The sequence below is a fragment of the Salvelinus namaycush genome, chromosome 8 (assembly GCF_016432855.1).
Source record: "Salvelinus namaycush isolate Seneca chromosome 8, SaNama_1.0, whole genome shotgun sequence".
Taxonomy (NCBI): domain Eukaryota; kingdom Metazoa; phylum Chordata; class Actinopteri; order Salmoniformes; family Salmonidae; genus Salvelinus; species Salvelinus namaycush.
The window spans coordinates 18,263,521-18,284,086 of NC_052314.1; the positions used below are offsets into that span (position 1 = coordinate 18,263,521).

Consider the following 20,566-nt stretch of genomic DNA (forward strand, 5'->3'; position numbering starts at 1 on the left):
GTTAATACAGAGGTAATACAGACAGAGGGTGTCAGAGTTAGAGTTAATACAGAGTTAATACAGACAGAGGAGTCCGAGTTAGAGTTAATACAGAGTTAATACAGACAGAGGGTGTCAGAGTTAGAGTTAATACAGAGTTAATACAGAGTAAATACAGACAGAGGGTGTCAGAGTTAGAGTTAATACAGAGTTAATACAGAGAGAGGAGTCAGAGTTAGAGTTAATACAGAGTTAATACAGAGTTAATACAGAGTTAATACAGAGTAAATACAGACAGAGGAGTCAGAGTTGGAGTTAATACAGGGTTAATACAGACAGAGGAGTCAGAGTTAGAGTTAATACAGAGTTAATACAGACAGAGGGTGTCAGAGTTAGAGTTAATACAGCAGCGTGGAATCAGAGAGAGTATTTCCTCTAGGGTCACACTGGTTTATTTCCCATTCCCATAAGCAGAGAGAAAACTGTGGGAGGGTGAGGAGGGGGAAGGAAAAAGAGAGTGAAATAGAGGCACTGCAGCAGGCCTTAGGGTAAGGGAAAAGTTCAGGGTTAAGGATAGGTTTTGTGTATTGTCAGAGAAGAGGCTAAATTAAAATGGGAGATAACAGAGATGAAGGATCCTTTTGAAGGAGAGGTAGAAATCTGACAAAGTAAAAGAGGCGTTTATTTTGATTTAGAAAGTAGTGTGTGTGTGTGTGTGTGTGTGTGTGTGTGTGTGTGTGTGTGTGTGTGTGTGTGTGTGTGTGTGTGTGTGGGCGTGTGTGTGTGTGTGTGTGTGTGTGTGTGTGTGTGTGTGTGTGTGTGTGTGTGTGTGTGTGTGTGTGTGTGTGTGTGTGTGTGTGCTTACTCATGGCCTCAGCGATAGTGTGTGTGAAGCTCTCCTTCTCCTCGTCAACATTCTGTGAGGCCTTCAGAGGAACCGGCAGGAAGCCATAGTGTTCTCTGTTACACACATACATCTGCACATCTGTCAACACACAGTCACACAGAGGTCATCAAAAACACACTGATACACACATACACCTGGACATCTGTCAACACACAGTCACACAGAGTAAATCAAAAACACACTGATACACACATACACCTGGACATCTGTCAACACACAGTCACACAGAGTAAATCAAAAACACACTGATACACACATACACCTGGACATCTGTCAACACACAGTCACACAGAGTAAATCAAAAACACACTGATACACACATACACCTGGACATCTGTCAACACACAGTCACACAGAGTAAATCAAAAACACACTGATACACACATACACCTGGACATCTGTCAACACACAGTCACACAGAGTAAATCAAAAACACACTGATACACACATACACCTGGACATCTGTCAACACACAGTCACACAGAGTAAATCAAAAACACACTGATACACACATACACCTGGACATCTGTCAACACACAGTCACACAGAGTAAATCAAAAACACACTGATACACACATACACCTGGACATCTGTCAACACACAGTCACACAGAGTAAATCAAAAACACACTGATACACACATACACCTGGACATCTGTCAACACACAGTCACACAGAGTAAATCAAAAACACACTGATACACACATACACCTGGACATCTGTCAACACACAGTCACACAGAGTAAATCAAAAACACACTGATACACACATACACCTGGACATCTGTCAACACACAGTCACACAGAGTAAATCAAAAACACACTGATACACACATACACCTGGACATCTGTCAACACACAGTCACACAGAGTAAATCAAAAACACACAGACACATGCATACACCTGGACATCTGTCAACACACAGTCACACAGAGTAAATCCAAAACACACTGACACATCTGGATATCTGGAAAGAAACACTACTACACCCAAAAACACTGTAACATGATTGTACAGTGCCTTCGGAAAGTATTCAAACTCCTTGACCTTTTCCACATTTTGTTACATTACAGCCTTATTCTAAAATGTATGGAATACTTTTCCCTCCTCATTAATCTACACACAATACTCCATAATGACAAACCGAAAACAGGTTTTTTGACATTTTTGCTAATTTATTAAACATAAAAAACTGAAAAATTACATTTACATAAGGATTCAAACCCTTTACTCAGTACTTTGTTGAAGCACCTTTGGCAGAGATTACAACCTCGAGTCTTCTTGGGTATGACGCTACAAGCTTGGCACACCTGTATTTGGGGAGTTTCTCCCATTCTTCTCTGCAGATCCTCTCAAGCTCTGTCAGGTTGGATGGGGAGCGTTGCTGCACAGCTATTTTCAGGTCTTTCCAGAGATGTTTGATCTGGTTCAAGTCTGGGATCTGGCTGGGCCACTCAAGGACATTCAGAAACTTGTCCCGAAGCCACTCCTGCGTTGTCTTGACTGTGTGCTTAGGGTCGTTGTCCTGTTGGAAGGTGAACCTTCACCCCAGTCTGAGGTCCTGAGTGCTCTGGAGCAGGTTTTCATCAAGGATCTCTCTGTACTTTGTTACATTCATCTTTGCCTCAATCCTGACTAGTCTCCCAGTCCCTGCCGCTTAAAAACATCCCCACAGCATGATGCTGCCACCACCATGCTTCACCGTAGGGATGGTGCCAGGTTTCCTCCAGACGTGACGCTTGGCATTCAGGTCAAATAGTTCAATCTTGGTTTCATCAGACCAGAGAACCTTGTTTCTCATGGTCTGGGAGTCTTTAGGTGCTTTTTGGCAAACTCCAAGCAGGCTGTCATGTGTCTTTTACTGAGGAGTGGCTTCCGTCTGGCCTCTCTACCATAAAGGCCTGATTGGTGGAGTGCTGCAGAGATGGTTGTCCTTCTGGAAGTGTCTCCCTTCTCCACAGAGGAACTCTAGAGCTCTGTCAGAGTGACCATCGGGTTCTTGGTCACTTCCCTGACCAAGGCCCTTCTCCACCGATTGCTCAGTTTGGCCGGACGGCCAGCTCTAGGAAGAGTCTTAGTGGTTCCAAACTTCTTCCATTTAAGAATGATGGAGGTCACTGTGTTCTTGTGGACCTTCAATGCAGCAGACATTATTTGGTACCCTTCCCCAGATCTGTGCCTTGACACAATTCTGTCTCTACGGACAATTCCTCCGACCTCATGGCTTGGTTTTTGCTATGACATGCACTGTCAATTGTGGGACCTTGTATAGACAGGTGTGTGCCTTTCCAAATCATGTCCAATCAATTGAATTTACCACAGGTGTACTCCAATCAAGTTGTAGAAACATCTCAAGGATGATCAATGGAAACTGTTTTTTATTTTTAATAACATTGCAAAAAAAATCAAAAACCTGTTTTCGCTTTGTCATTATGGGGTATCGTGTGTAGATTGCTGAGGAAAATGGCTGTGTGTATTACTGTGTGTATGTAAGTGTATGTAAGAATTTGTGTTATGTATTTAAAAGTTATGTGTTTACTAGTTCTGTTTGTGCCCTACCGATCACAAGCCACATCAAATAATCCCACACAATCAGGGAAGTCCGAAAGTCACAAATCCGGTGTCAATTACCCAGCCTGCCTTGTCTCCCTCCATTAAACACATGATGGGTTCTATTGTAAAACATGTATTCAACACAAGACACAGAAGTACCCTCAGAACTATTAAAACACAGAGTATTTGTATTTGCAGATCTGAAGCAATCGTAAGCTTCTTACATTTGGGACGGCAGGTAGCCTAGTGGTTAGAGTGTTGGTCCAGTAACCAAAAGGTTGCTGGATCAAATCCCCGAGCTGACAAGGTAAAAAATCTGTTGTTCTGCCCCTGAACGAGGCAGTTAACCCAATGTTCCCTGGTAGGCTGTCATTGTAAATAAGAATTTGTTCTTAACTGACTTGCCTGGTTAAATAAATGACCCCCTGGGCCTGAATGGAAGGCTGGGTGGAGCCATAAGGACTTTGATTTCACTGTGTTGGTGGTTGGGACTAGGGGTTGTATCTGAACCAGGCTGTATGTGGGTGGGGTGTCTTGTACTCAGGGCTATGTTTTTACAACACATCCAACAACATGAACTAGGGTGTTGTGTCTGGACAGGATCATGGTGACCACACATGGCGGGGGGTGGGAGGGAGTTAAACTCTGACCTGCCTGTCGGGCGGAGAAGGAGAATACCATGATGTCATCGAAGGCCCAGCTGTAATCAGGGTGAGGGGGGTAGAAGGCCAGCTCCCGACTGGCGTCACGCCTCAGGTCTAACAGGAAGGTAGAGTGCACCATGGGTACGGCGAAGCAACCCAGACGCTTCCACTCCCTGATTGGCTGGTAGTCTGGAGTACGCTTATAGTAACCCTGGGAGACAGAGATAAAGAGATGGAGAGAAAGGAAAGGAGAGAAGGTGGGAGAGGGGGACGGGAAATATAGATAGATTTAAAGATGCAGTCCGCGATTCTTAAAGATGCAGTCCGGGATCTTAAGCACAACAAATTCGTAAAATATTGTACGAATTAGATTCGTAACATACGAATTGCAAAAAAAATACAATAATTGCAGAACGTAACATATCCTACGATATGAATGACGTAGTACACAATTGGATGACATAGTGCACAAAAAACGGGGACCCGTTTTGACTCGAGAGCAGCACTTTCAAAACAACTAGCTGAAATTATACAAAAGTTCTAGAGCATCACTTTAAGAGGTATGTAAGCTTTGTGAAGAACAGAGACCAAATGGTCATAACATTCACTTGCTTGCTGACGGAGAGAGAGGGCACATAAAGAGGAGTGAGGTCTATGTGGGGCTACATGGTTATTGCAGGTTATTTACCTGGGGAGTGATGCCACACCAGAAGTTGGAGTAGAGAGAGCGAGACTCCAGCAAGGGAGCCACCAGAGTCAGGTTCTCAGCCATGAGTAGGTTCAGGATCCTGGGGTTGGTCAGCAGGTTATCACTGTCTGCAAACTAGACACACAGAGAAAGACAACAGAATAATGTATAATCTCACAGAATGTAATTTAACAAACATGTAGTATTGCAGGTATACAATCTAAGACAACCGGAGACGGAGAGAAAGCAGGTATCATCATTCACATACAATTATACCACAAACTAAAGTCACACATAATCTCACAGGTATAATATTATCTCTGTCTCACCAGTATATAATCTGCCCAGCGTTCCCGTGCTGCCTTCAGAGCAGCCTGCCTCAGCTTCATCACATGGTTGAAGCGGGACGGAGGCCAGTGCTTGGGCCCCCACTCATCAGTATAGGACCTGAGGACAGGACAAAAAGCTTTACGATCAGTACCTCATATTCACCATGCCTTAATGAGCAGTGAACTTCAGAGATTCCAAGAATTAAGGAATGTGAACCTGAACAGATGGGGTGAGGAGAGATTCCCTGAGGCTGAGAGTCAGACACTGGGGGGGCGTGGTCAGAGGCACGGGGGGGAGTCAGACACTGGGGGGCGTGGTCAGAGGCACGGGGGGAGTCAGACACTGGGGGGGTGGTCAGACTTACTTGGGCTCCTCCATGGGTCTCCACTCCACATAGTGGTACTGGTCCTGGGCCTGCTTCAGCCACTCCCTCAGCATGGCTGTGCTGTTGTCAACACTGTGGTCTGTCGCTGCCCTGAGACACAATATAACATGGGACACTATATCAACACAACGCACATGACAATGCAGGAACAAGACATTTAAGCACTAACTTTCTACATAACGCATCAAGATAATGTGTCGACACGGCAACAGCAACACGGAAACATAGCTGCAGCTGATCCTGTGTGTGTAGGATCAAAACATGAACACACACAGACACACAGTGTCCTATGTGAGTCAGAAGAGTAAAAGGAGCAACAAACAAACAGGCCAGCGCGTACAGTTCAGCACCGCAGCTGGGACAACTCTATCCTGTCCTCACACACACTGCTGCCACTGTCTGCACACCGTGTTCCCTGTCCTCACACACACACACACACACCTACCCTAACTCTGTCACACACTCACCCTTCCTTTCTCACCCCATGCTATCACGCTCTCACCTCTACAGAGTCGTAGCCTGACAGTAATAGCCTAAGGCCTTGAGATGATAACTACAGTACTCTCTCTCTCTCTCTGCATCTAATACGTGCTTAATGGAGGAAAAGGTCAATAGAGAGACAGAGAGAGAGAGGCTAGTGTCTGTAGAGAGGATGCTGTGTCACTGACGGCAAGCACACACACACAAACACAAACTGGAGTTTTCCACTGCTTGCTGTAATATTCCTGGCTGTAACCTCTCCAGACAAACTCTCGCCCTACGTTAGAGTGCAGACAAACCAGAGATAGCAGTGTGTAAACACCCATTTAACAAAACAGCTGCTAACACAGTTTACCATGAGATAACACTGTAGACACAATTCATCACACACACTGAGCTCAGAGATAACAATATTGACACCTGTAAGACACACAGAAACCCTGTCCAGAGAGAGATCTTTCGGCACAGACAGTTGACTTGGTATTAACACCCAGACACTAACAGATCTCCAGACAGACAGTTGACTTGGTATTAACACCCAGACACTAACAGATCTCCAGACAGACAGTTTTATTTATTTTTTATTATTTTTTTTAAAAAATTTGATCCCCTTTTCTCCCCAATTTTCGTGGTATCCAATCGCTAGTAATTACTATCTTGTCTCATCGCTACAACTCCCGTACGGGATTGGGAGAGACGAAGGTCGAAAGCCATGCGTCCTCCGAAGCACAACCCAACCAAGCCGCACTGCTTCTTTAACACAGCGCGCCTCCAACCCGGAAGCCAGCCGCACCAATGTGTCGGAGGAAACACCGTGCACCTGGCCCCCTTGGTTAGCGCGCACTGCGCCCGGCCCGCCACAGGAGTCGCTGGAGCGCGATGAGACAAGGATATCCCTACCGGCCAAACCCTCCCTAACCCGGACGACGCTAGCCCAATTGTGCGTCGCCCCACGGACCTCCCGGTCGCGGCCGGCTGCGATAGAGCCTGGGCGCGAACCCAGAGACTCTGGTGGCACAGTTAGCACTGCGATGCAGTGCCCTAGACCACTGCGCCACCCGGGAGGCCTCCAGACAGACAGTTGACTTGGTATTAACACCCAGACACTAACAGATCTCCAGACAGACAGTTGACTTGGTATTAACACCCAGACACTAACAGATCTCCAGACAGACAGTTGACTTGGTATTAACACCCAGACACTAACAGATCTCCAGACAGACAGTTGACTTGGTATTAACACCCAGACACTAACAGATCTCCAGACAGACAGTTGACTTGGTATTAACACCCAGACACTAACAGATCTCCAGACAGACAGTTGACTTGGTATTAACACCCAGACACTAACAGATCTCCAGACAGACAGTTGACTTGGTATTAACACCCAGACACTAACAGATCTCCAGACAGACAGTTGACTTGGTATTAACACCCAGACACTAACAGATCTCCAGACAGACAGTTGACTTGGTATTAACACCCAGACACTAACAGATCTCCAGACAGACAGTTGACTTGGTATTAACACCCAGACACTAACAGATCTCCAGACAGACAGTTGACTTGGTATTAACACCCAGACACTAACAGATCTCCAGACAGACAGTTGACTTGGTATTAACACCCAGACACTAACAGATCTCCAGGCAGACAGTTGACTTGGTATTAACACCCAGACACTAACAGATCTCCAGACAGACACAGTCAGTACAGCTGGAGAGAGAATGTAGGCCTTACTGCCCGAAGGACCACAGGGGTAATCCTGGGGTTAATAACAACCGTGTGTGTGTCAGGGGCGTCTGTGTGTGTGTGTGTGTGTGTGTGTGTGTGTGTGTGTGTGTGTGTGTGTGTGTGTGTGTGTGTGTGTGTGTGTGTGTGTGTGTGTGTGTGTGTGTGTGTGTGTGTGTGTGTGTGTGTGTGTGTGTGTGTGTGTGTGTGAGTTCATGTTTGAGCCTGTGTGAGGAAGAATACATACATGTTTTATGGTAATGTAAGGCATTTTAAAACAGTGTGTTTGCACATGACTGGGTATGTGGACGTAAACTGTAAAGCAGGGGTGTTAAACTTTAAGACTTAGACAACCAGGTGAGGGGAGTTATTTACTTATCAGTGACCTTAATTCATCAATCAAGTACAAGAGAGGAGCGAAAACCCGCAGACACTCGGCCCTCTGTGGAATGAGTTGGACACATGCTGTAAAGGATGAGTCCCGCTTCTGACAACTGGTCTCTGTCTTTGTCACTGGGTAAAACACATTTAGTGGAGGTAATGAATGGATGTGCACACTCTTTGACATGTCTTTTTCAACCATGAAATTCCATATTGCTGGAGGAAATAAATGTGTTGGTACCTGTCATTTTCAAATGAGCTCTGGGCTAGGATTTGAATGGGGTGGATCTGTGAGAAGCTCAGAAACAGAAGAATCTCCCTACGTTCTGTATGAGGACGCGTGTGTGTGCATGTATGCGTGCAGGAGCATGCGTTTGCCTCTCATTCCTTTGTTCCCTTGCCATCCTTATACAAGTCAGTGAGGTCTCATACTAACTAAAACCTATTTAGTAAATGTCTCACCATGCTCATTAGAACACAGACAAAACAAACAGATGACAATATGGTTAGGTTTCCACATTCCCCACTAAAATGCTAACGTTTTCAAATCTGCCCACAATTCCAGAAGGAGCCTATTCAAGCATTTAGCAGTTGAAGGTTTCTGACTGTATGTCATTCTTCACTGGATCAGCCCCTTTCAGGCATAACACACAGCTCTGTCATAGTACACTATGATATTTTCTATTACGGAAGCGGCATCTCATTTTGCCTTATGTAAGATAACAGTTGGTGTGTGTGTGTGATGTATGGTGTGTGTGTGATGTGTGTGTGTGCGCGTGTGTGGATTCTATGGGCCTGTACAGGCAGAGGACAGGCAAGCACACAGGCCAGGTTTTCTATCTTTCACCTTTGTGTCTCTTCTTTAATTTATTTATGTGAATCTTCATCATTCCATCTCCTCTCTCCATCTCCTATTCCACACATGCATGTCCTGTTTCCGGCAGGATCTATCCTTTCCAGGCTTCTCGATTTCCTCTCCCCAGGGCTGAATCAGCCAAGGAGGGTACAGAGCAGCAGCTTGAGTCCCTGGTCATCCCCACATCCCCCTAACCACACTCACACGCACTGCAGCCAAGCCTGAAATTCAATGCCAATGATGTGTGAATGGAAAAATGTGCTTGTAGGATACTGTATATATATATATATTTTTATCTGTACACTCATAGGTGCACATAGCATCATAATGTGTGTTTTAGCACTTCGGTTCATGTGTGTTTGTGTTCTGTATGTGTGAGAGAGCGTGTTAAAATGTCAGCTCATTTTGAAGGTGTTTGACAATCCAGGCTCTGGGGGGTTGGACTGGACACTCATCCAGTCTTCCTCCCTCCCTCTTTTCACTCATCCGTCACTTTGTTCCTCCGCTCTGCGCTCTTTGAGGTTTACAGTAACTCTATGGCTTATTATTTTCAGTCCTGGAGCGCTGCAGCTCTACTTTCTCTCTTTATGATCCTCATCTGGACACCACATGCTATTAGGTTTCACCTACACACTCTTACCATCTCTTTCTCTCTCTATCCCACTCTCCTCGATCTATCAGTCCCACCTGGACTGGCTATGCCTTTCATCAGTGAGGAGGGGGTGTGATGAGCTAACATTGAGCAAGATCAATGGGAGGGGTCAGGGCACGGAAGGGTTACACCTGGCCCAAAAACACTGAACAAACACTCATGTGAAAGTTACGAGGCCTAAAACCCTTCCATCGTATCTGCATTGGATATGCCCTTTTACCGTAGCTAGTGTTAACAGACTTAAATCACTTTACCTAAAGTTGAAGTCGGAAGTTTACATACAATTAGGTTGGAGTCATTAAAACTTGTTTTTCAACCACTCCACAAATTTCTTGTTAACAAACTATACTTTTGGCAAGTCGGTTAGGACATTACTTTGTGCATGACACAAGTATTTTTTCCAACAATTGTTTACAGACAGATTATTTCACTTAATCACAATTCCAGTGGGTCAGAAGTTTACATACACTAAGTTGACTGCTTTTAAACAGCTTGGAAAATTCCAGAAAATGATGTCATGGCTTTAGAAGCTTCTGATAGGCTAATTGACATCATTTGAGTCAATTGGAGGTGTACCTGTGGATGTATTTCAAGGCCCACCTTCAAACTCAGTGCCTCTTTGCTTGACATCATCGGAAAATCAAAAGAAATCAGCCAAGACCTCAGAAAAAAAATTATAGACCTCCACAAGTCTGGTTCATCCTTGGGAGCAATTTCCAAAATGCCTGAAGGTAACACGTTCATATGTACAAGCAATAGTACGCAAGTATAAACACCATGGGACCACGCAGCCGTCATACCGCTCAGGAAGGAGACGCGTCTCCTAGAGATGAACGTACTTTGGTGCGAAAAGTGCAAATCAATCCCAGAACAACAGCAAAGGATCTTGTGAAGACGCTGGAGGAAACAGGTACAAAAGTGTCTATATCTACAGTAAAACAAGTCCTATATCAACATGTCCTGGGGCGGCAGGTTAGAGTGTTGTGGTTAGAGTGTTGGACTAGTAACCGAAAGGTTGCAAGATCGAATCCCCGAGCTGACAAGGTAAAAATCTGTCATTCTGCCCCTGAACAAGGCAGTTAACCCACTGTTCCTAGGCCGTCATTGAAAATAAGAATTTGTTCTTAACTGACTTGCCTTGTTAACTTCTTTGTGATAGGGAGCAGCATTTTCACTTTTGGATGAATTGCGGCACGCAATAGTGAACTGCCTCCTACTCTGTCCCAGATGCTAATATATTCATATTATTATCACTATTGGATATAAAACACTCTGAAGTTTCTAAAACTGTTTGAATGATGTCTGTGAGTATAACAGAACTCATATGGCAGGCAAAAACCAAACAGGAAGTGAGAATTCTGAGGCTGGTCGATGTTCAACTCATTGCCTATTCAATTCCCTGTAATATATGGATCTGTTTGCACTTCCTACACCTTCCACTAGATGTCAACAGTCTGTAGAACGTGGAATGAAGCCTCTACTGTGATGTTGAGCCGGATGGGAGGTGTTTTAGTCATTGGTCTGGCAGAATGCCAGTTCCTGGTCACGCGCATTCCAAACAATATCGTGTTGCTTTCCATAACTTCTAGAGACACAAAGGAATTCTCCGGTTGGAACGTTATTGGATAGTTATGATAACAACATCCTGAAGATTGATTCTCTACTTAGTTTGACCAGTTTATTCGACCTGTTATATAACTTTTTGAAGTTTTCGTCCGAGTTCGCCTACATCTGCGCGAGCGTTTGGACATGTGCACTAAACATGCTAGCAAAAGTAGCTACTTAGACATAAGTAATGGACATTATCGAACAAAACAACGATTTATTGTGGAACTAGGATTCCTGGGAGTGTATTCTGATGAAGATCATCAAAGGTAAGGGAATATTTATGATGTAATTTCATATTTCTGTTGACTCCAACATGGCGGAGAAATGTTGTTATATCTGAGCGCCGTCTCAGATTATTGCATGGTGTGCTTTTTCCGTAAAGTTTTTTTGAAATCTGACACAGCGGTTGCATTAAGAACAAGTGTATCTTTAATTCTATGTAAAACATGTATCTTTCATCAAAGTTTATGATGAGTATTTCTGTTATTTGACGTGGCTCTCTGCAATTTCTCCGGATATTTTCTGAACATGGCGCCAATGTAAACTGAGATTTGTGGATATAAATATGCACATTATCGAACAAAACCTAAATGTATTGTGTAACATGATGTCCTATGAGTATCATCTGATGAAGATCATCAAAGGTTAGTGATAAATTTTATCTCTATTTCTGCTTTTTGTGACTACTATCTTTGGCTGGGAAAGTGGCTGTGTTTTTCTGTGGCTATGTACTGAGGTAACATAATCGTTTGGTGTGCTTTCACCGTAAATCTTTTTTGAAATCAGACATGTTGGCTGTGTAGCTTTAATCACAACATGTGTAGCTTTAATTTGGTGTCTTTCATGTGTGATTTCATGAAAGATTGATTTTTATAGTAATATATTTGAATTTGGCATGCTACATTTTTTCTGGCTTTTGGCCAAGTGGGACGTTAGCGTCCCACATATCCCAGAGAAGTTAAATTAAGGAGAAAAAAAAACTGAAAGGCTGCTCAGCAAGGGAGAAGCCACTGCTCCAAAATCACCATAAAAAAAGCCAGACTACGGTTTGCACATGGGGACAAAGATCATAATTCTTGGAAAAATTTCCTCTGGTCTGATGAAACAAAAATAGAACTGTTTGGCCATAATGAGCATCGTTTTGTTTGGAGGAAAAAGGGGGAGGCTTGCAAGCCGAAGAACACCATCCCAACTGTGAAGCACAGGGGTGGCAGCATCATGTTGTGGGGGTGCTTTGCTGCAGGAGGGACTGGTGCACTTCACAAAATACATGGCATCATGAGGAAAGTAAATGATGTGGATATATTGAAGCAACATCTCAAGACATCAGACAGGAAGTTAAAGCTTGGTCGCAAATGGGTCTTCCAAATGGACAATGACCCCAAGCATACTTCTAAAGTTGTGGCAAAATGGCTTAAGGACAACACAGTCAAGAAATTGGAGTGACCATCACAAAGCCCTGATCTCAATCCCATAGAAAATTTGTGGGCAGAACTGAAAAAGCGTGTGCGAGCAAGGAGCCCTACAAACCTGACTCAGTTACACCAGCTCTGTCAGGAGGAATGGGCCAAAATTCAACCAACTTATTATGGGAAGCTTGTGGAAGGCTACCCGAAACGTTTGACCCAAGTTAAACAATTTAAAGGCAATGCTACCAAATACGAATTGAGTGTATGTAAACTTCTGACCCACTGGGAATGTGATGAAAGAAATAAAAGCTTAAATAAATAATTATCTCTACTATTATTCTGACATTTCACATTCTTAAAATAAAGTGGTGATCCTAACTGACCTAAGACAGGACATTTTTACTAGGATTAAATGTCAGGAATTGTGAAAAACTGAATTTTTAAATGTATTTGGCTAAGGTGTATGTAAACTTCCGACTTCAACTGTATGTGTGTGTGTGTGTGCATTCTGCAGTAACTCCCCTCCCCCCAGGCTGACGTGGCTGCAGCAATACATGCTGTCCTGTCAGGGAGGGCGGGTGAAGGGGTGATTGAGACCTCCTAGCCGTATTCCTCAGAACATTCACCGTCAACAAAGGGCAGAATGACCCAAGCTCCTCCCCCCAAGAGCCTACACAACACCCCTTCTTACCTCATCCTCCCACACCATGACCTACCATGACTTATCCATACACACTCTCAATCATGCCACACAACTTCCAAATATAATCAGTCAGAAAATCTCTGTGTTCTTGCCCTCTGTCCTACCCCACATATGTCCTTCACAAAAATATAAATATTAGTCATTTAGCAGACGCTCTTATACAGAGTGTCTTACAGGAGGAACTAGGGTTAAGTGCCTTGCTCAAGAATACATTGACAGATTTTTCAACTAGTCGGCTCAGGGATTCTAACCCGCAATGCTCTTAACCACTATGCTACCTGCAAATCACGTTCAAATTCACACAGAATTTTCACTCACATGAAATACACAGACAGCAAAACAAATATTTCCTACTCGGTGATGTCTAGATAAATGCAAAGTGGTAGAAAAACATACAATCACAATAATTTAGTTTGTAAGGGGAAATGAGAAAGACAGAGAGAAAGGTGAGGGAGGGAAAGAGAGAGGGAGAAAGGGAGGGATATAGAGTAAGAGAACGTGAACAGAGGTAGTACAGTGTGTCTCTGTGGTTAAGCCAGGGTGATGACACACACATGACTGACTTGGCTAAAATTATAGTTCCTCTGTGACAACACGAAGTCCTTCCGGCCACTGCTGAATAAATAATTTGTAACATCCCTCAAAACAGTTTACACAGCTTCCCCACCTCCCTCTCCCTCTCTCACACACACACAAAACACCCCTTAAAACACTTAAACTGAAACACACCTCCCCACCTCTCTTTCTCTCAGTCTTTTCCTGTCTTTCTGAAGAGAAATGGAATGCTTTGCCTGTCTGGATGCCAGTCTGTTTCAGCATTAGCCAGATCCATTGTTGGCCTGCTAGTATGTGCTGGAATACATGGGCAGCAGGGAGAAGAATTCACAATTTTATCCAACTCCACCTCTGGAACTACTGGTCAAGAGACAATCACTTCCATGCCAACAGGACCATCTATGTGAGGATCTATGTGTAATATGTTTCAGTTCTCCTCTGGGGATTCACTGACACATGGCCAGGGCTGTTCTGAGTATAGCCACAACTCCTGGCAGGGGACATGGAGCTGTACTCTCTGCTGGCAGACACAGGTCTGGGGATAGTCCCATCTCCTCTCAGGTTTTATGAAGAAACCACTGGCTGAGTATTAACACTCCTCATGTAAAAATGGTAAGTGTTGAATAAATCATAAGTGTGTGTTCTGTTGTGTGAGTTAGGAGGTGGTACTGTCTCTGTTGTATGAGTGATGGAGTTCCTGTGTCACTGAGTTACTGCCTTCACTAAGCACAAGTCTGGCCCAAGGCTAGTAGAAATACACAGATACACACCGCACCACCACCACATGCAGACCCCAACAGACTGAAACTGGGCCAGAGCACTAAGGATAATCAAACACACACTCACATACCAGCCATGTGCCAGCGATATGATCTAATCCACAAAGAGAAAGAGAGAGACCAAGAGAAGGAAAACGAGAAAGAGAGAGAGAAATCAGAGCCCAAATTGGCTGCTTCAAATCCCACAAAATCTTCTCTTGTCCTTTCTTTAAAACAAATACCACCAAATATGTCAAAGGCTCCCCTCCTGACATGATTAAAAAGACATCCATTTGGAAATGGAGTCTGTTTCTGACCGTTTGAGCAGACACATGCACATTTGTGGCCTGCTGGAGGTCATTTTGCAGGGCTCTGGCAGTGCTCCTCCTGCTCCTCCTTGCACAAAGGCGGAGGTAGCGGTCCTGCTGCTGGGTTGTTGCCCTCCTACGGCCTCCTTCACGTCTCCTGATGTACTGGCCTGTCTCCTGGTAGCGCCTCCATGCTCTGGACACTACGCTGACAGACACAGCAAACCTTCTTGCCACAGCTCGCATTCATGTGCCATCCTGGATGAGCTGCACTACCTGAGCCACTTGTGTGGGTTGTAGACTCCGTCTCATGCTACCACTAGAGTGAAAGCACCGCCAGCATTCAAAAGTGACCAAAACATCAGCCAGGAAGCATAGGAACTGAGAAGTGGTCTGTGGTCACCACCTGCAGAACCACTCCTTTATTGGGGGTGTCTTGCTAATTGCCTATAATTTCCACCTTTTGTCTATTCCATTTGCACAACAGCATGTGAAATTTATTGTCAATCAGTGTTGCGTCCTAAGTGGACAGTTTGATTTCACAGAAGTGTGATTGACTTGGAGTTACATTGTGTTGTTTAAGTGTTCCCTTTATTTTTTTTGAGCAGTGTATAATGTGGGCAGTGGAATCAATAGTATATATTAGAACAGCAGAGTTGACTTTGTGTGTGAATGTATGTGAGCTCTTAGAGTGCTTGTGCGTGTGTGTTTATGGGTGTTTGTGTGTACATTTGTGTGTAAGGGTTGGATGTGTGGGTAGTCTGTACAAATAATTTCTACAGTAATAATGTATTGGTTATCTGGTGTAAATAGTCTCTAAAGTGCAGGGAGACAGCTAGGTTTAGCTTGTCAGCAGTCTGATGGCCTGGTGGTAGAAGCTCTCTCAGAGCCTTTTGGTCCAGGACCAGATGGTAACAGAGTGAACAGTCCGTGGCTCGGGTGACTGGAGTCCTTGACGATGTCTGTCATAATAGCTGAGGCACACATGGTTTAGACGGTGTTCTCAGTCATATACAGTATCATTGAAAAAGGATGGTTGTTGTTCATACTTTTCTGTTGTGGTTCAGACTTCGTGGTTTGTGCATCACATTATCATCACCAAAGATGTAATATGGAGAGCATAGAAACGACAATGGAATATATTTATTAGGCTTTTTCACACAAACAAAGTTCAGAGAACAGATTCTGTTGTCACAGTCAAAACACAGCAACAAATCATCTCTCTTCAGTTCACTTTCACCACCTGGAAAAGCACTTCCCATAAATAGCCCACAGACTCAGCTCCAGGCTACTCCTGAACACTGCCCCAATGATGAGCTCAACCTTCTACTCCAGTCACAACACAGAGTCATGACCTCTGGGGACCAATCACAGGGCTGAGTCACATTCTCTTTGCCGTCTTTCGGATGGGACGTTAAACGGGTGTCCTGACTCTCTGAGGTCATTAAAGATCCCATGGCACTTATCGTAAGAGTAGGGGTGTTAACCCCGGTGTCCTGGCTAAATTCCCAATCTGGCCCTCAAACCATCACGGTCACCTAATAATCCCCAGTTTACAATTGGCTCATTCATCCCCCTCCTCTCCCCTGTAACTATCCCCCAGGTCGTTGCTGTAAATGAGAACGTGTTCTCAGTCAACTTACCTGGTAAAATAACAGATAAATATATATATTTTTAATTCTATCAACCAATCACGAGCCTGGGTTCTGGCCCATGTCCAATCGTTGGCCTGTGGCCAGCTTAGTGTTGTCCTGAGGGCAGGGGAAGGAGGTGAGGGGAGAGAGAGGAGGGTACACTGTTTGAGCATGGCTGGAATGTGGCTTCACTCACTAACTTGCTCAATGCCACCGGGTAATTCTCAACACAAGCCTACCGACCACCCTGCCTCCGCCCCTGTCTCCCTTTTCCACATAATTCCCTGCATTCTTTCGCAGCACAGTGAGAGACTCTCTCACACCTCTCTTTGTCTTCTCTGTCAGACTCCGATACCTCCATTTGATTTTCAGACTACTGAAGCCTTCTATGGGGAGAGTGCGTTATCCCAACCAATCTTTCTCTATCATACACAGACTGCTCTTCCTCCAGCCATCACAGAGAAGAAACTTGCATGTGCCCCTAAATACACACACACTTTTCCCCCCATTTTTTCCCCACTTGAACAGTGACAGCTCCTTGTCCCAGGGGAGAGCAGGGGGGAATTGAAAGATGAGCAGTGTCCAAGCTCTACCCTTCAGCCCCAGAACAAACACACGCACACACATTAATCAGCCACTGGCACCAGGTCTGTGGCCAGCAGAATTTAATCTGCTGGCCACAAACCGTAACTCTACCACTTCTGTTGCTTTTCACTACCCCTCTCTTTATAGAAGTTGTATAACTACAGCTGTTAATACAATGCATATGTATTTCAACATTTGAAAACACATTCTCATGGGGACCTGGTTCCACTAGTTTGTAAAACAGAATGACAACATTTGACATTTGTTGTGTGTTGTATGACATTTACAATACTGTCATAAAAGGATGGGAGGAGGCTGTTGGCTCATGCACTTACAAAACAATGAAATGATCACAGCAACAGTGAGCATGGATTTTCCTCTCTTATATAAGAACCAAGTGAAATACACCACCTAGAAACAGTGAGATTTGAGGCAAGCTTGGGAGAAACATTTTGACTCATTTTCTAGTCTAGCTCTGGCAGATTGTCATACTTACAAAACTCTTCTTTATGGTATAGTCATTATCAACACTGAATGTATACTGTAGGCTGCTCAGCCACCCAATAAATGTCTCTTTGCCAAACACTTCTAATTGGCAGTCAGTATTGAGAGCTTGCAGAGCTGTACTGAGACCTTATCGGTTCTGACTCAGAGGAAGCTTCCAGACAGACAGTAGAGTGCAGCAGTAGACAGATCCTATACAGCAGGGATCATCAACTAGATTCAGCCGCGAGATGATTTCTCTTGAGTAGATCGTCAGGCGGCCAGAACGTCATTTAAAATAATTTGTAGACTGCAAATTGACCGCAAGAAGCCCAAACAGATATAATATTTGACTAAAACATAATCATTTCAAACCTTGCTTACATTTGTATATGATCACGTGTCTCTCTACTATGCGTTTGAATTCTTGGGAACAGATTTCCAAAATTAAAATCACTTGGAGCTGATTTCCTGGTGTTTTTACAGTCTTTTGTGTCCAACAATGAACATTTTTGCTCAGAAGACTTGGGGGACCAAATCAAACCACCCTCTGGCCAATTTCAGCCTGCGAGCCGCCAGTTGGGGAACCCTGCTATAGGGTCTGCTGCTTCTATACATCTGGCTGTGCTATGTGGACATGATGTTCCACAGCTGGTTCCACCCTCAGGCTACGCTGGGACTTTTCGTCCCTCCCTATATTACTTTGCTTAGTGCTCAGTCAGACGCAAACTGTTTTGACTCTCAGGAAGGCTATGGAGGGGAGAAGAGAGATAAAGAGAGAGGTAGAAAAGAGGGTGTACAGTGGTAAATATGAGAGAATCTGCTTTATGAGGTCATGGAAGATGTAAAGTCAGATGAACTTCACCGTGGATGTTTATAAGTCAGGTACAGTACACTATCAGTAAAACGTACTGAATCCAAACTTTTACTTTCCTGTGGAAAATCAAAATGCCTCTATAGGATTAAATCTGGGGCAGATGCATAAGACAACATTTCAGGCTCAACTGAGCAGAGCCCTGCTCCAAACAGAACCACAGACTCTAGTGTCTGATTCTACTGTCTCTATCCAGTGTGTGGCTGTGTGCTGGATGCCACAAGTGGGATTGATGGGTCTAGGCCCCTGTCTTTGTTAGTTAAAGGGCTCCACATAAACATGTTGGCTCAGTCATTTGGCCATCTACTCTTGCGGAAGTGTCCTAGTGGCTCTAGTCCTAGTGTGTGTGTGTGTGTGTGATGGTGCATGATCTCATTGAGAAGCAGAAAGACATAAAGCTGCAAACAAAAGCAAGCGTTTGAAAGGATGAGTGGAACACACAATACAAAAGCACCCCACAGGGCATGACAGCAATTCTGGGAGAAACAGAGAAAATACATTAATAAAATATCAAGTCTCTCAAAAAGTGTCGATGTCATGTGCAACAGAAGAGGTATCTGGGCAGTCTCCACATGCTTCTGTACTGACTTGTTTTGTCCCTGTAGACTAGTCATCCAGATCGCTCCATTTCTGCCGTGATTCTCTCCACTGCACTTTACGCATGACTTCCTTAGTGTGCTAGCTGAGCTCCCACCTTCTGTGCCTCTGTCAGAGCCGCTCAGTGTCTGGTGTCTACGTACTCTCTCGCATCTCCAGGCAGGCTACCTGCTGGCCAGGCCTTATTACTGCAATCACGATCCTTAAACTTTAACTGCCTATGGAAAATGTAGGGGCCCCCATCCCCGGAAGCTGTTTTAGGACCCCTGATTTCCGCAGTGTGTGCGTAAAGAAAAATAGCACCATCATTAACATCCTCTAGCCTTTCATCTTATCCTAACATGAAATTAGGCACCCGGGAGACACGCGAAGAGAGCGCGTTGTAAAACACAGCAACAGGTCACGTTCACGCTGACAGCGGCATCTCTGTTCTTTACGTGGACATGAGGTTCTTATTATATTACCCTACAACAATAACAGCTTTATGTTGGCCTACCTCTATGTGTGCACTTTTTTGTAGCCTAATAAAGTGCAAATTCGGAATAGTGGCGGGTGCGCGGATCTATACGTCACTTGGTGCTGTATTGAAGACACGTTGGCCAAAAGAAAGTTATTAGAAAGTTAGTTGCGTTTCTCACCATATAGCGATCCGCTCCTTCGGGTAGTCTAGCCTGTCGATGCAGCCCAGGTAGTGCGGCAGGCTGTGCGCCGCGTTGCGAGCCAGAATGGCGATCATGACTTTTGGCTTCAGCAGGGACGATTCGGGTCGGACCGGGTCCTGCACCAGAGTCGCTATGTCTGACATGCCACCGGGCACGAGGGCGACAAGTAGAGCGCAGAACAGCCCGACTCCCACGGCTCCAAACGCAGGCATCATTCCCAGCATCATTCGCCCGCACCGTTATTCAGACCTGAGCTCTGCCGCGACTGAATATGAGAGTGAACGTTAGCGATGGTGGGAGTGAGCAAATAAGGTAGGAAGGGGGAGGGGATGGAGTGTATGACCGAGGGAGAGAGGTTACCTCTAGAGTCAACCTCCTCCCCCAAACTTTCCTAAAGCGTTCCTACGGCTTTCCCAATGCCCCCTCTCTCTCGCTCTCGCTATGAGAGAATACATGGACATTACAGGGGACAAATGTGCACATGTTCAAGAATAACTTAATTTCAGTAAGTAACACATAACATTTCTTACTCAAATCCAGCACTTTACTGCGCTGTAGAACTGATAGCCAAGTATGCTGTATTTGTCAGTTCAAGTCTATGCATGTGCATTGTATAAACTGTATGCTATTCTAGAGGGAATATGTGTATAAATGTGTGACTAACATAGGTTGTTTGTGGTTGTAAAGTCAGATTATTTTTAACAGCATGTGGTTTGACTGCTTGGGCATGGCTACATTGTCCTCCCTCCCTCTGCTGTTTCTATAACTCTCCTCCTTTCCTTACATGTATGGTAAGTACATAATT

General features: G+C 44.5%; 1 protein-coding gene across 1 annotated transcript in view; it reads right to left on the reverse strand.

The window, feature by feature from the left end:
* LOC120052469 (procollagen galactosyltransferase 2-like) overlaps window positions 1-20,045 on the reverse strand; it is a 31,275-nt gene extending 11,230 nt beyond the window's left edge. Inside the window, exons 1-6 of the mRNA XM_038999398.1 lie at window positions 19,738-20,045; window positions 5,465-5,575; window positions 5,100-5,217; window positions 4,771-4,905; window positions 4,089-4,293; window positions 845-964 (exon numbers count right to left, since the gene is read on the reverse strand). Coding sequence (XP_038855326.1) covers window positions 845-964; window positions 4,089-4,293; window positions 4,771-4,905; window positions 5,100-5,217; window positions 5,465-5,575; window positions 19,738-19,988 — 940 coding nt within the window. The 5' untranslated portion in view covers window positions 19,989-20,045. The remainder of the gene's footprint in view (window positions 1-844; window positions 965-4,088; window positions 4,294-4,770; window positions 4,906-5,099; window positions 5,218-5,464; window positions 5,576-19,737) is intronic.
* Window positions 20,046-20,566: the final 521 nt, after the last annotated feature.